We start from the raw sequence: 15,943 nt of genomic DNA on the forward strand, positions 1-15,943 counted from the left end.
AGGTAGGCAAGTAAACGGCCAAGTTGAAATACACGAGGCTGATCCGGACTGTGCACATTAACTCGGTTAACAATGGCCGAATGTCAAATGGCACTTTTCATTGTAACAAGGTAGGCGAGAACTTTTAAGTGAAATCCTTCCAATGATTATTCGAATGGGCAGTTTTGAAGATTCGTCCAAGCTCAGATCTCCACTTAGGTTAGGTTTGATAACCTTGCGTACCCTCGTCGGACTCGAGGATTCCCATGTAATTATGTCAACTGACTCCCTCCTCCACATTGTCTGATCTTCCATCCAGCTGGTTTCCCTGGTGACGACTTCACTTTCCAAGACAACCGGAGACCCCATCGAGCTAAATTATTTTAACTGCTGCTACTGTTATTAAGATCCGTCTCCGAGGCCGCGTAATCTGGACGTTGGTATAATTAGTTGAGGAACGTATGAACTTGCTCGATTACATTTGAACCAGCTGGTCCAGGCTTGGACAGCATTGAGATAACAAGTCTGCCACGCCCCTTTGCCACGTAAATATAAACTTTATTATTAGACACGGGTCTCTGACCATTTGGAATTTCAAAGTATAATGTATATACGTGTGTATATATACAGCGTACGTTATACGTTCTCATATCTATTCACGTTGTGTATAACTCCAGCAAAGCATGCTGGGAAATACCAAAGGAGTTAGTAATCGAGAGGGGTAGTCGCACGAGGCGAAAGGCAAATATCAAAGATAAATTTCCTCCCGAACCCTGGTCCGGCACTCGGTATTCAGCCACAGGACGCGAACCCGTTCCCTCTGTCGCAGCAGAGGAAACTGTCAGCAAGAACTAACGTGAAATGCGAATCTTTTGTTGCAGAGCGAAAATGGAGACGTCAAGGGCGATGGAGTTTCTCTGTCTGGTGCTGATGGTTGCGGTTTGCGTGGGTCAGGAGGACTGGGGCTGCCAGCCACCCTGCAAGTGCAAATGGGTCTCCGGGAAGAGGACAGCTGAATGCATAAGACATAACCTTACCCAGATACCAAATTCACTTTCGTCCGAGATACAGATCCTGGACATGACCGGTAACCGCTTGGGTCACCTAGATAAACGCGCGTTCAGTCGGGTCAACCTTATCAATATACACAAATTGATATTAAAGGAGTGCTCCATAGAGACGATACACGTGGAAGCTTTCAGAGGGCTTCAAATCGTCATCGAGATTGACCTGTCGATGAACAAGATCAAGGTTCTCAATCCTGGCACCTTCGCCGAGACGGTGCGTCTTCGTATCCTCCTGCTAAATCACAACGAGATAGAGGTACTGAAGAACGAACTCTTCAACAACATGAGGTTCCTCCAGAAGGTGGTACTATCCAACAACAGACTTAAGCACATCGGCAACAAAACGTTTCACGACCTGCCGGACTTCAAGTCCCTGAAACTCGACGGGAACAATCTGGTAAACGTCAAGTTGAAAACCTTCGAGAACCTGCCGAAGCTCTTCAGTCTGGAGCTGCACAACAATCCCTGGAACTGCAACTGCCACCTGAAAGCTTTTCGCGATTGGACGATAGAGCGGAAGCTCTACACGCAGCCAACGACCTGCCAGCAGCCCCGAAACTTAGCTGGAAAGATGTGGAACGAGATAAGCAGCGATGAGTTCGCTTGTCGTCCAGAAATACAATCGGTGGGTCCAATGACGAGACTTGAGATTGGCCGCGGTGACGTCACGCTCTGGTGTCGAGGGTCCGGAGTACCTCAGCCCCAAATGTACTGGTACCATCGTTCGCATGCTCTGACCAATCATACGAAGAGACACAGCGGGGACGATGCTCGTCGCGGTTATATAATCACCGAGGGCAACGGCTGGCTGAACCTGACCATACCGGATGTCAGTTTGTCTGACAAGGGCGACTATATTTGCATGGCGAACAGCACCGGCGGCCTGACCAAAAAGAACGTGACCGTTAGCGTTCTGGACAGTGCTCTCGATAGCACCGAGAGCGTTATCAGTCTGCCTCTGGCTATCGGACTCGGCGTGATCGCCCTTCTCCTTCTCTTCGTCACCCTGATACTCTGCATCTGTTACTGTCTTCGGCGCAGAACGCGTCACGATGTGAAAAGCGCAGAGGCCACGTCACTGGAGCACCACGGTCTCGGTGAACAGGAGAAGTCACTGATCACCGCGGTAAATCCAGTAGTGAAGCCGCCCAGACGGTACGAGGCGCCCTCTGTCACCTCCCACGGCACTGAGACGACTGAAATTAATCGTACCCTCCTCGACAACGACTCTGTCTTCGGTCAGTACACTGCCTTTATTACGAGACAATGCGTTAAGTAAGGGCACAAGTATATGGGCTGATAAAGTCAGGAGCGCGCCCGCCGCGTGCCCCCTTTATTCTTTTCATTTGCATTTTATATAGTTATATCTTTATTTATTTATACATACATTTCTTTTATGTCACGTATATAAATATCTTTTTTATCACTCTCTTTTTTATCATCTACCTGTCTATGTATGTCTGTCTGCATTATATTTCCTTCTCATAATCTCTTTCTCTCTCTCTCTCTCTCTCTCTCTCTCTCTCTCTCTCTCTCTCTCCCCCTCTCTCTCTCTCTTTCTCCTCGTAATATACGTCACGCACGACCAGCGACGCGTCATTCATTAATTGGTTTTTTATTTTTTTTTTTATTTTTGCGCAGCTGGCAGTGGCGTTGGCGGTGGCGACTGTGGTGGTGGGGTCGGTGGTGTCGATGGTGACGTAGTGGGTGACGAAGAGAGAGAACGAGCGACGTCAGAGCTTGATAACAGAACACTCAGCCGCGGTACCACGTACAGACAGTATCCTCCGGATTTGTTGGCGTTCTCAGGAGGACGCGGAGCCTCGCCGACGAGCCAGGCGTCTACTGCACCGGACAGTTCGCGTCTACCGAATCAGCTAGGGTCAGCTGCGACATCAGGACCAGTGCCATTCGGTTCTCCGTTTGGTTCTCCGTCCTCCGGGCAGTATCCAGCAGCGTTCAAGACGCTACCACACAATCGCAGTGTCGCACCGTACAGCCCTGGTCTGCCCGTTATGCCGCGACATGGGTACGTGACCATACCAAGAAGACCTAGGGCACCGAGCTGGAGCAGTGGGCCACCAATGTCGCCGGATGGCCTTGAGCCAATCTACGACAATCTCGGGCTGCGCACCACTGCTGACGGCAGTTCGGTTCTCTCTCTTAACAAGAGTCCTGAACCTAGTAACGCTATGAAGATCAGAAACTTACCGGGGACGCCGACGTCTCATTACAACACCATTCAGCGCAGCACTCCCAACATACTTACAAGCAGTCCTCTGGACAGGGCTGCTCCAGAAGGCGCTCCCGAGTGGCCGTCCAAGCTCGCCGACGAGATGGATGACTGTCAGATGGCTGGAACCCTCGGCAGGAAGGTCCCGCCCAGGCCACCTCCAAAACCCAAGAAGAAATCGGCTAACGGTCCTCTGTACGAGGACGAGGGTGAGGATGGCACGGAAGTATGATTTGACTACTGAGGATTCCTCGCTTTACGACAACCGGTAGTGCCTTCGAGTGTGAGATGAGAGAGACGATCTGCAGAGAGATAGATAGATAGAGAGAGAGAGAGAGAGAGAGAGAGAGAGAGAGAGAGAGAGAGAGAGCAAGAATGCATCTGAATATGTATACCTGTACCCTTGAATGAGTGAGACGGCATGAGCCACGGAGTATGCGTGATAGAGAGATAAACATAGAAATGAATTTAAAAAGAGAGAGAGAGAGAGAGAGAGAGAGAGAGAGAGAGAGAGAGAGAGAGAGAAGATTCCGCCTTTGTCCACGAATGCTACTCGAAAATCGACAGTCCTTCGTGATTTGCTAGTTTTGCGTAAAACAAAGTCACGCGTGTACGTATAGATAGCACTCACGTGAAAACTATACAGACAATAGTAATTTTTATTATAGCACGTGCGCAATACTCGTAGGTGAAGCGGCAATATCAGGAGTTACGTATACATATGTATAGCTGTCAAAGCTCCGTCGATATCAAAGCTGATGACAGGTGAGAGATGCCAATGAAAATGGCAATCAAGCAAATGCAGCATCTGAATATGTATACCTGTACCCTTGAATGAGTGAGACGGCATGAGCCACGGAGTATGCGTGATAGAGAAAGAGAGAGAAAGAGTGTGTGTGTGTGTGTCTAAGAGAGAGAAAGAGGGAGAAAATAATAGGATAATGAAAATAAAAAAGAAAAGGAAACGAGCTCGTTCCCTCGTTCCGTTTCGTTTCGATTCGTCCGGATTCGGCGAAGACGAGCGCCGCGCGGGGCTTCCAAATCCAGGATCGGTAACGAGACAAAGAGACATTCCGTACGAACGTAGACTGAGACGCGCGTCGGGACGCCTATTTCGTGTAAGATTCTCTTACGTCCAGACCGACCTGTGCTTCTCTTCTCACTGTTTATTTATTATGTAAAAAATGGTAATAGTTGTAATAACGATAGAAACACACTGGTCGACAACGCGAGACAACAAGCCAGTCGCCGCCATGTTCGACTGGCGCTTCATGAAAATCCCATGAAAATTACTCCGCGTCTTTTGACTCTTCCTCAGGATCTGTCGAATGGTTCTTAAGGTCAGACAGCAGATACATTAACAGAATTCACGTTTTAAAGTATTTATCGAAACTCTTGTACTTCTTTCCAACTCATGGAAACCCGACCATTCGTAACTGTCAACTTGTATCCCGCTACCTTCAGAACGAACATTAAGCCGTTGGCTTTCTCGATTACGTGCAAATAATGTCTTGCAAGTTTTCTTGAAGTTGGCCAATCTTCCTTACCGACTGAGAACTTACCCTGTACCAGAGTCGTTGTTGTCTACTATTTATACGACGTGAACATTGAGAATTCCGCAAAGTCGTTTTATCCGATCGAACGAGAGGACGCCCTTCGTATCGCTACGAGTTATTCCACCCTAAAGCGAATATTGCATAATGTAATCCCAATAAGAAAATGTTCCTAAGGGTGAAGTGTAATGCAGGTCACTTAAAAACTTGATCCAACGAGTGCCACGAGGTGTCTGCTGCGATTGGAAAATGCTTGGAGCATCTTCAATCCGGTAGCTTCTAGAAACTCTTGGTACGAGTGGACGAACCGGAAGTGGAGTAATATCGATCGTCGCCTGCAACCGGAAGAGGCCTAATCAGGAGTGCAAGGACTGAGTTCATCGATCCAAACTTGTTCCCTTGGCTTGCGTGACACAGCAGTACTAGCCTTGTACACGAAAACCCTGCCGAAGGAATATGATTTACGTTAATCACAGGTCGCTTGCTTTTCCATCCAACGAATTCTCCAATAGAGAGCTGCCTCTAATGTACGGTGTATCGAGGAGAGACGTTGATTATTAAAAATCAAGAAATTATTGCTTTCTTGCCTGTAGATAAATTCAGGATAGGACAATTTTTGTTATCCGTCGAGGATCGCGAGACTCTTTATTATTATTTTTTTTATCCATGTCACTAATTTAACTAAGAATTATTGGGTAATACTAGTTTTATTTTATTATTTACTGCGCCAAGGATTAGATGATAATAGTTCTTTATTGACTTCGTTAACCCTCGCGCGTGCGCGTCTACTATTTGTACGGACTGATCTAAGAACCGGTTACGGGATGATTTATTGCTACTGTTAGAGAAATTTCGAAAGTAGATTTTAAAGTGCGTTGCTTAGTGATAGCGCGGTGCGAATACGCGAAGACTCTAATTAAATTGATAAGCCAGAAATTTCTTGATAACTAGCATGGTACCGTACTAGAACTTATATAAAATTGGAATCAATTATTTGTATGAGCGATAAAGAATATAATTGAACGAAAAAGTCAAATCCGATGACTGTAAAGTCGTCAACGATTGTGTAGTTGCTTATTTGACGGTCATCAAATTCTACGTTCGTGAGGAATCATCTTTATATTTTCGCAACTAGGATACCTATCAAATGGAATGAAAATTTTGTATTCGCTTCAAATTTTATAATTTTTATTTATGAAAACTCGAAATTCTTCCCGTCGTGCGAAGAACTATCAAATACAGGGTAATTTGAAAATACGTTCATAACCACATTATTCAATCGATATTCGTTGGAATCATTCGAATAGATCAGTTTGTCGAACTACGACACTGTTTTCCCGAATGAAAACAGCGACACGTGGCAGCTCAAAATAGACAAACTTATTTAACTGAAAATCATTGGTACCATGTTATCGAATTTGAATAAAAATCAGTCAAGTTCCTTTTTTTTTGCACTTCGAATTTTGAATCTCACGCCAAATGCGTTATTCATCCTTGTGCAACTTTACACTAGCGAATTAGCTTGCGTACAGTAAGCGTGTCTTTGTTGTCGAGTATGTTGCAAGAGAATTTCTTAAATGCCGACTACGTAAGGATCTGACAGATTCGTAATGTTGAGTCAGGATCAGCACTGGCGCTAAAAGTTAGAAAGCGTTTGATATCATAAAATGGGACAAAGTGGAAAAAAAAGTGTATGACAAAAAATGAATCCAACGATACGATACGAAAAAATTGAACGTTAAATTCAATGAAATGCGTCACGTGCCTCTCGTGGGAGCATCCACGATGCATCCACAAGATTTGCGAAAATCGAATTGAAAATAATAGAATGACAATTTTTGTTATTTCTCTACCAGTAACACGATCTATAAATTGTCTCTTTTTATCCAACATAACGAGTCAATCACGTTCAATTTTCATTTATGACTTTCGAACCTCCAGTGAAAAATTATTGATCCAATTTTTGTCTCACCATTCTGTACCAATGCTGTTACCATAATATTTTCCTGCATAATTGATCTTGTATTTAAAAACACGTAAAACTCCCCTAAGAGAAGGGCTCGCGCCAATGATTATGTACAGGTTGATAAAAATATCTAAAATCATGAAGAAATACTTTCACCAGGCGAATTGTACATAAGCAAAAAATGCCTATTTGTACAATGTAAAAATTTCACCGTCGACGAAAGATAATAATAAGAGGCTTCGATATTTCACGAAAATGAATTTAAAAAAGCGCGCGCGAATTGCGACTCGAGTAGGTACCAAGGAATGTTATCCCCAGAGGTGTATAAAAAAACGAAAAGGAAATCCCCGTAATGATAATCAGTATAAGCTGTTCAGTATTACGTAGAATGCGCGGTTGCGGGACTATAAAAACGTGGGAAGGACGTGCGAGATAATGGCGACGAAGATCGGATAAGTTTGGTTTTTAGAAGCGCGTAGTAAGAATAACGACCAATGCACAAAAAAAGATTGATTTCTACGTCACTTTTACCATCTCCCAGTCGCTATGCAATAATGCACTTTAGTACCTGCGTCGCTTTCGGTATCTGACGCGAATACATTGTATTTGCCAAACTCTGATGCAGATGCAGGTGCGCATGCGCAGATGCGAAAGACCCGTTTATCATTACGCGACATCAACCAACCTGTACGACCTCCATTGTCGTTAAGTATTTTAAGCGGCCTAGCAGAGTCGCGGTTCGTTCGGCCCAACCATCGCGCTGCGATATGTACATACACTCATTGATGCATACTGTTCATATATGTAAATGCGCGACACGTAACTTCCGGCGAGATTGGTTGGGACCGCGCCACGAATATATTTTTGTAATTTTGTATTTTGACGATCGCTACAAATGTCCTACCCACGAGCTACCGCGACGAGACCTAAATATTCCTCATAGGTTATAATAATATAATATAAATATATATATATATATATACATACATATATATTTTTTAAAAAATAAAAACGCGTGTCTCGCTTCCCAGGCGTTTTTGCGTACGTACGTAACGTAACCTATAGATAAATTTATAATGTCAAATGCATCTTCCTTATCGAATCCTTTTTATTGTCTGCGAAATCTTCTTGTTCGGTCACTTTTTTCTTTTGGTGTTTATAGCTGTAAATGTCATTAATAATATGCTCTGTGGCTTCTGCTAAGGAATGTGCGTGCTTTTTCATTGTGAACGGGAGTCCTTCTCTCCTCGGCTCGGCTCGGCTCCGACTCGACGTGGCGGGAAAATTTGAAAAGTCTTATTTGCCGGTGCACCAATCCTCGGACGCATTCCGACCATTTGACAAGTATACGGGAAACGTTTCATCACTCATTTAGAACAACGAGACTCCCGTGGCTCGTTTGTTTACACAGTGCATTAATTGTAATAGCTGGTTAGCTCGAATGCGCATGACGCAACGTCTCTCTGTAAGAGCGAGCACTGTAAATCAGTCTGCTGTTGGTCGCGTTGAAATACACACGTGAACGTATGATATTTGTCGGGATAAATTTGTCAATGTTGGTATCTAGTATGTGAAAAGTCTTTAAACGGCCTATTTTCGGGAGAGACGAGAAAAAAGATTCTAATGCTTTTACGAATAATATTAAAAAAGAAAACATTTAATTATTGACATAAATATTTAATTATTGACATAAAATAACTGGTCGATTTTTCATTGAATTTTTTATATATGATTTAATCGTCCGAAAGGTATTTTTAAAATATGAATTCTCATTCGGTAATTTTTCTAATACCACGTTTCACAGTATTTTCTTATTTTGAGAACAGATATTTCTTCAAAAAGAAATACCTGTCGATTGCTGTTCTGTAATTCTCGTATGATTTGCTCCTGATACCGTCTAGCATAAGTGCACCTAATTGTCGCTTCGTTGCATGTCGTTTGATACTCTGAGGACGTTAGTTCGATTTACCAGACACACTATGCCGACGTGTAATTTTGAATTACACTCTTTATCAATTTATTGCCAAATCAAATTACAGTAATACATATGAAAAATGGTGTTACGAATTTTGACAAATCTGCAGAGCACACTGTACCGACCTGCACGGCGAAAAACGTGTCTCTACTGATGGTATCACTGCATTACCGACAAATGAAATTCGGCGCGCATTTTAACAAATTCAAAAATAACTCTGTATTTCATGCTCATGGTATTATACCATCTCAGGAGAAATTATTTTACAGTGTTAACGATCAACGGTAGTTTCGTTCATTCGATCAACAAGCCTAATTCTAATGACAGTTTTCTAGCAGCAACTGTGCACAATGTCAGTGTAAATAATGACAATGCGAATTTCCATTAAAAGAAAGTTTTTACTTTACTTTCCTTTCATATCCCCAAAAGATCTTTGTATCGCGTTAACCGTCTCCCATTGCTCTATGATGCGACATTCAAATTTGTAATAATTCCCGCCACTGCTATATCGTTAGCGTACGCGTGATATAAGTAATCACTTACTGATGATGATTCGTCAGTAGCTATTTGCAGCCGTCACGAATACACGCATGTCAAATCCGAAACGTCGAATAAACGAGCTCGTCGCAAGCCGTCTTATCGTCTTTTTCAGTGAGAACAAAATTGTCGACCATTTTGGAGAAAGAGACAAAAGACTATGGCGCTCGTCGACTGACAACGTTTTTTGAAATAATGTTTGACGTTTACGCGAGCGCCAATGTAAAATTAATTTGTGCATTTTCTGTGGGATGCATATTGACAGTCTCTGAAGAGCTGTATTTTTTATTTAAATTTTTTTAATTCTATCTCGTACACTGCTTCCACCGACCTACTTTCGTTGAGACTTTTTTTTCATGCGCGACAACTTTTAAATAAACTCGATACGCCATTTCAAATGTATATGATTTCTACATGTGTCTCAACGTAGCTAAGTGAACTTATAAAAAATAATGAAATTAATTGTATCAGTTCTCGATGATACTTACTTTTGTTACACTCTATACGTGAAATAGAGATGTTTAATATGTAAGATTGAGATAGGCATTTCTTACTATTCATACATTTATTATCCATTATTGATTGTCATCCTTATTAATTATCGCGTTATTATAATTAATAATAATTGATATTCTTATTATCGTCGTTCATTTTCATCGACATTCTCACTATTAATTTATACTTGAATTTTGTCGTACGGTACGTTGGGCCGAGACTTGCCTCATAATAAATTATTTTTACTTCGTGCTTTGGCGTTATCATTTGAACGATATATGTGTTATATAATATATGTATACATACATTATTTTCTTCAGTGTAACGGCATACTGGCGTATTTGTAAATATTATAAATATTTTATAAATAAAGGAAACTTAGCGTGATTGTAATAATACAATAATGTAACGAATGAACAGCTCTGTACACTCCAACGCATATGTTAAATTTTAATAAAGACCTCCCAATCCTACTTTACGACCTTTAAGGTTAATTCTCAGTTCAGTCTTCATTGTCCTACCGTCCACGTTGAACGTTCAATTTATTTTTGGGAATTCTACAATAATTCAAGGTAAGCCTTCGTTTTATGTAACTTTATTTAACTTAAATATTGCAATGTTATTTTAAAAACACAGTAGCCTCTCACTAAGTGCGCGCTGAGATGCCTTCCCCTCTATCGGTCAACGACTGCGTTCCCCCACCTATAGCCTGACGTTTCTTAGTTTACATCCCTTTCCCGCTACCTTTACTTGTAATCTTTCACGCGAAGGTGAACAGCAACAGTTTGTTCACTGTGCGCAGGGGTAGTAATACGCAAAGTGCCTGTTTCTTCGACTGCAGCCCTGTGCACGCGCACTTACTGAGAGATTGCTGTGACTGCTTTGAGATTTGGTATGTTCTTTGATGACAGTATCTATATAATATCAAAATTGTAATATCACTAAGAACCATTTCTTTGGTCATTGTTTGCGTTGGCTATTGACACAGGTTTCTTTCTTAATTGAGATATATTGCTGTCTCCGTATTTCGATAACAACTCTTCCACAAACATATCCTTCAACTTCTTGAGGCATCTGAAATATCAATGATCGTCAGTATTTTGTATGTGTATTCATGTTTTCCTTTTTTCCATTACAATGTGTTAAAAAATAAGAGGTATTAATCACCTTCTGTATAGTGCATCTGTTCTAAATTTACCAATGTCCACACTAGGAGCATGTGGACGATGAATAATAAAGACATCAGGTAATACGATATATCTAAACAATCATTTTATCAGTGTGACGAATTAGATTTTTTGTATACGTACATAAATCCAAGAAATTCTTACGTGTATCCTAAGGCTGTCAAGTGTGTTAAATAGGAAACTTTATTCCAGCCAAAACCAATGAATCTTATATCATACTGGGGCGCTAAGTTTGAAACCACAATATAAGGTTCAAAATCAGGTTCCCATGATATCTAAAAAGAATAACTTGTTCTAATATACCGTAAGTGACTAATTAATTATAAAATTATTAATTACAATACTACCAACCGCATAAGGTTCAGTAGCGTTGCGCCAAAAAGTATAATTTGTAGCAGCGTGACCTTGTGTCCAAACGTGATATCGAAATGTATAAATTTGGCCACGATTAAGAGACTTGACAAGTTCTTCTTTATTGACGGGAAATGAAAATCTGCAAGAAACAATGATTAGAAAATATATTTTAGTTTTCAAATGAAAGTCTATTCCATATTAATACTATATATCCATATAATGTAACAATTACCGATAACGTTGCGTCTCAAATGCCGGTACTACCAGAGCCGTTTTATCCAAGACGCTTATATTTAACTTAGTGATATAATTCATCAAATTCTGATACAATCCAAATTGTGGAAGAAAGTCTATATCCAATTGAAAAATATATGGCGTCGATACGTAAGACATTGCGATATTTCGGAGGTAATTGATGGGATAAAACTCCTGGAAATTGAATCAGAAAATTAAATTAATGAAAAGTGAATTTCTATTTAATGAATTCTCAATTTAGTTATATTAAAATGTAATCCTCAATCTACTATCCTGAGGCAGCCAAAGAAACGAAAGTGTACAAAGTACTTTTGCCACCCCTGTGATTTTTCTTTTGTTTCCTTATTCCGAATAGATTTATATTTTTGTTGAGAAACATTTCTAACTGCTCTTTTATTTATTTGTAAAGTAAAACTTACGCTTTCTTTGTACACTATGTGGTACGCGATATTCTTTCGATTACTCAACTCTGTTGATGCATGCACAAAATCCAAGAAGCTATGCGTTTCTGCATCTGTGAGATATAGAGCAACACTGATGGTTCCTGGCCAATATTTAGATAAATCTTCTAGAAGGGATATTCTGTCCACGCTGCATTGCGTGACAAGAGCAACATCCACTGCAGAATAAACATTATGCTCATATTCGAGCAGGAACAGATGAGTTCGATAACGGATAGTAGCAGCTTTAGTAAATTTTAGACACATATTTGATCGATCATACTGAAAATAAGGTATTAAGATTATTGTTTAGTTGCTAATATGATGCTTGCTTTAAATCTATTAACTTACAATCGTCGTAACTTCAGTTTCATCACAACCAAACAGTCGCCTACGTAATAGATTTCCATCCAATTCCAGAAATACTTTATACATATTACGAAAGTCATCAATGTGCTTGTTTCGTACAGCTTGTTTTCTTGGGGAATTCCAGTGAATTATCTAATATTTTTTACAAAAAAAGAATAATTGGACTATTTCCCAATCGAAGCATGCATATTTTGAGAAAAGGAAAGTATCGATTGACGTACATTAATTTCATTGGTATTACTGTAGCATCTTTCGCTTATTGTGTGATCACTAAGTTGAATATTCCATGTGCATGTCAGTCTTTGAATAATACTTGGATACTCTTTAATGACAGCATTCAATATATCTTGATCTGCCAAATGAGTTTCAGGAATAGTTCTCAATACGTTTATGGTTATATTTTTCCAGAGCTGATAAAAGTCTCTATCTCGCAAGCGTTGCAAGTGCATGAGCATAACACCAGTATTAAACCCTCTTCCTAGGGCTGGCCATGGATTCAGCCTATATGACAATTGTTTTATATACCAATCACTTTGATTCTCAACTAATCCGATCCAATGGTCATTGTTAAACTCGTGAAATAATTGCCACAATTTAGCAATATCAGTCAAAACGGTAACGTCCGTGTCCAGCACGAGAACCTTATCTTCATGTAAAGCAGCAGGCAGAATTAACTTCAATAATCCATAGACACCAGAATAGTGCTTATTTGGAATCCATGCCACTCCTGGTATCCATTCTTCTGCTTTGTAAAATGTTACTGTCACTGTGAATTAAAATTGAACGATTAGATAAGAGCTGTAGCAATAGCAATATTGTTAATGTTATTTATAAACACAAACCGTGTGGTAAATTCCATGTTCTAAAAAGTATCTTCAATGTTCGTTTCGCTATTTCATCAACTATTAGATGAAAATGTAAAGGTTTAGTACGATAAAATACAATGGATTTAACTACTGTAGCAAGACTGAATGTTGAATTATATCCAGCACATACTATAGCAATGTGTATAGATTCACACTTTTCCTAGAATCAAACACTTGTATTATTCTTTTATACCTAAAAATAATCTGCAAAGAACTTACTTTAATTCTATCGTTATTTAGGGAGACATTGACTTGATCAACCTTGGCAGCACCATTTGAAATATTTACTATAAAATTCAATCTATTATCATGTGTAAAATCCTGTAATTTCCCAAGATCTTCTATATATTTATTGTCCAGCGATGAAACTATAATAGTTCATATTTTAACATTCAATACTACACAAGAGAAACTTGTATAACATAACTGTATTAGATATTACCATTTATTAATATGTATAAATATGAGATTACTGAGGCAATCAGGATGCCGAACAGGCATCCTATCCATGGTCGAACCATAATGATATGGCATACATGTTTTGCTATTCGCGGTATGATGCTTGTGTTCCTAAAAAATTGTAAAACCCTACTGAAGAAATATTTAATTCAGATAATGTTTTCTTTAAAAATTAATATACATGCATAATTCACAAGCAATATATTGTGTTGATTGTGCAAATTATAAAATTCTAGTAATATCATATATAAGATGATAATTGGTATACTCATTTTTTATAAAACATCACACATATAGTGTTCTTATTGCATTGTAAATGTACAGAAATAATTATGAAAATTTACGTAATAATGTTTGAAAATTTTCCACATGAGTAAGGCAACGCAATGAATTACTGTATATCACAATTTCAGAAAACAATATATTTTATACTATACTACATCTATAAAGCCACTGCGGCACTAAGCACCTGCATTACGCAGAACATACATCCGTATTCCTTCACACCGGATATATTCATGTATTTATAATTCATGAGTGGGTCTATAGGTCTATTCACGCAAGCGTTTTTCCCTTCCTTCCTTTCCTTATGGCTGACTCCTCCAATGAGGAGATGTGCCAGTAACTAGTCCTAAAGTCAGGTTGGAAAGATTATGCTGGACTCTAGACGCAAGCGTTTTTACAGACAGAAGTACTGAAATGCACAACCGTACGGTGTAGCAGAGACGAGAAGGGAGACGTACAACGCTACGATTTTAGCCGATACCAAAATTATGGCGCTGAATCGTAGCGGCGAGTCTGGAAGTACGTTTTGTGATCATCGCCTCCGTCGACAAAATACATCCCGTCGTAGACGAGCTAAACGTGAAGACGAACGTGTAGCTTGAGGGCAGGGGTTCTCCGCTACTCAGCGGTGGTTCCCAAAGCAACCCTTAAAACGAGATCGGGAACTACAGACCTCTTAAAGAACTATTGAAAAAGCCCATTGTTGAAACATTTTTAAGACATTTTTAAGAAAGTGCGGTGCCAACCTGACATCCGTTTAGCACCTCAATTTTTACTAAATATTATTGGATCTTGATTTATTTTCAAAATTCATTCAAAACATGAAATTGAGGCTAAATCAAAATCTCGCAGAATATACGGAGTAGATAAAAATTGAATTGAAATTGTAGATTATCGAAAATAAATTACGTTCAAATTGAAATATTAATAAATTAGGTGTTTTGAACATTAAAATAATTCATTAAATCAATAAAGTAAAATATTAACACTTAGAAATAGGAAATTCTGGCCAAGCATATTTAGAAGTACTGGAAGATGCCCAAAATTCTGTGCGCGCAGATTCGGCGCGCAGTACTCGGCAAGTGAGAATAGGCGGATGGTGGGGGCAGCGCTCGAGGCAGCGCCCGGACTCGAAGCGCTCATTCTTCCTCGAGCCGGTCTCCTATACTGGTCCCTTGGAAACATCCCTGTCATAAATTTCCAACCTTCTTCTTTTTCTATATTTATTTCTTTATCCTTCATTATTTACTTTCTCACTTATCTCTTTCCTCATTTCTTCTCTAATTTTATAACTCTATTCCTTACTTTTCTACTTTTTGACTTCTTTATTTCTATCTTCCTTTCTGATTTCTCGTTTCACTCTGTTCCCTCTCACTTTACATTGTGCCTGTCTTATTTTTCCTATTTCCATGGTCGGGTCGAGCATATTAATTCAAGTAGTCATATAAGAGTAGTCATCCGGTTAGTGCAGCTAGACTTAAGACCATGGTGTCGGGGGTTGCCCTTCCGCCTCTTCCGCTGAGCTTGCTCAGTGGTTGGTGGCCCAAGTTGTGGCCGCAACAGGACCTTATGGGTCTCCCGACGGGGGCCTTGAGCCCCCTTAGGGTATCTACGGCCATGGTCTTTCGTATAGTGAATCTAGCCAGGTGTCTAGCTCTCGCGTATTTAGTATTATTCCTTACTTTTCTACTTTTTGACTTCTTTATTTCTATCTTCCTTTCTGATTTCTCGTTTCACTCTGTTCCCTCTCTCTTTCCATTGTATTTGTCTTACTTTTCCTATATTTATTTCTTCTTCACTTCCTTATTTCTTTATATTTCATTCCTTTCTTTCTTATTTATCTCTTTCCTCATTTCTTCTCTACTTTTATAAGGCTATTCCTTACTTTTCTACTTTTTGACTTCTTTATTTCTATCTTCCTTT

General features: G+C 39.8%; 2 protein-coding genes across 19 annotated transcripts in view; one reads left to right on the top strand and one right to left on the bottom strand.

Moving 5' to 3' along the window:
* LOC107272200 (leucine-rich repeat-containing protein 24) overlaps positions 1–3,731 on the top strand; it is a 170,918-nt gene extending 167,187 nt beyond the window's left edge. For all 10 annotated transcript variants that reach the window (XM_025089495.1, XM_025089494.1, XM_025089499.1 and 7 more), the window contains 2 exons: positions 861–2,284; positions 2,688–3,731. In XM_025089495.1, coding sequence (XP_024945263.1) covers positions 868–2,284; positions 2,688–3,511 — 2,241 coding nt within the window. In that variant the 5' untranslated portion in view covers positions 861–867 and the 3' untranslated portion in view covers positions 3,512–3,731. The remainder of the gene's footprint in view (positions 1–860; positions 2,285–2,687) is intronic.
* A 6,653-nt stretch (positions 3,732–10,384) lies between these two features.
* Positions 10,385–14,480, bottom strand: LOC107272201 (LARGE xylosyl- and glucuronyltransferase 2). 9 transcript variants are annotated; one of them, XM_025089506.1, is made up of 12 exons: positions 14,225–14,480; positions 13,719–13,846; positions 13,496–13,644; positions 13,253–13,436; positions 12,632–13,176; positions 12,393–12,542; positions 12,021–12,323; positions 11,579–11,775; positions 11,344–11,485; positions 11,137–11,267; positions 10,973–11,065; positions 10,385–10,879 (listed from the first exon to the last, which is right to left on the bottom strand). In XM_025089506.1, coding segments are annotated over exons 1-12 (2,157 nt in total). In that variant the 5' UTR covers positions 14,227–14,480; the 3' UTR covers positions 10,385–10,746. The 9 variants fall into 9 exon arrangements, with proteins under 9 accessions (XP_024945274.1, XP_024945273.1, XP_024945276.1 ...); XM_025089505.1 differs by having other exon boundaries at positions 13,719–13,864; XM_025089508.1 differs by having other exon boundaries at positions 13,719–13,867.
* Positions 14,481–15,943: the final 1,463 nt, after the last annotated feature.

Source organism: Cephus cinctus, unplaced genomic scaffold, assembly GCF_000341935.2.
Source record: "Cephus cinctus unplaced genomic scaffold, Ccin1 Ccin1_scaffold1124, whole genome shotgun sequence".
In the NCBI taxonomy this organism is placed as follows: Eukaryota; Metazoa; Arthropoda; class Insecta; order Hymenoptera; family Cephidae; genus Cephus; species Cephus cinctus.

Excerpts from the sequence above, each read along its gene's own strand:
- LOC107272201 (XM_025089503.1), bottom strand. Across the intron at positions 13,645-13,718 it reads TTTATACATATTAATAAATG|TTTCATCGCTGGACAATAAA; the intron begins GTAATATCTAAT and ends GAACTATTATAG. Across the intron at positions 12,543-12,631 it reads GTAATACCAATGAAATTAAT|ATAATTCACTGGAATTCCCC; the intron begins GTACGTCAATCG and ends AAAAAATATTAG.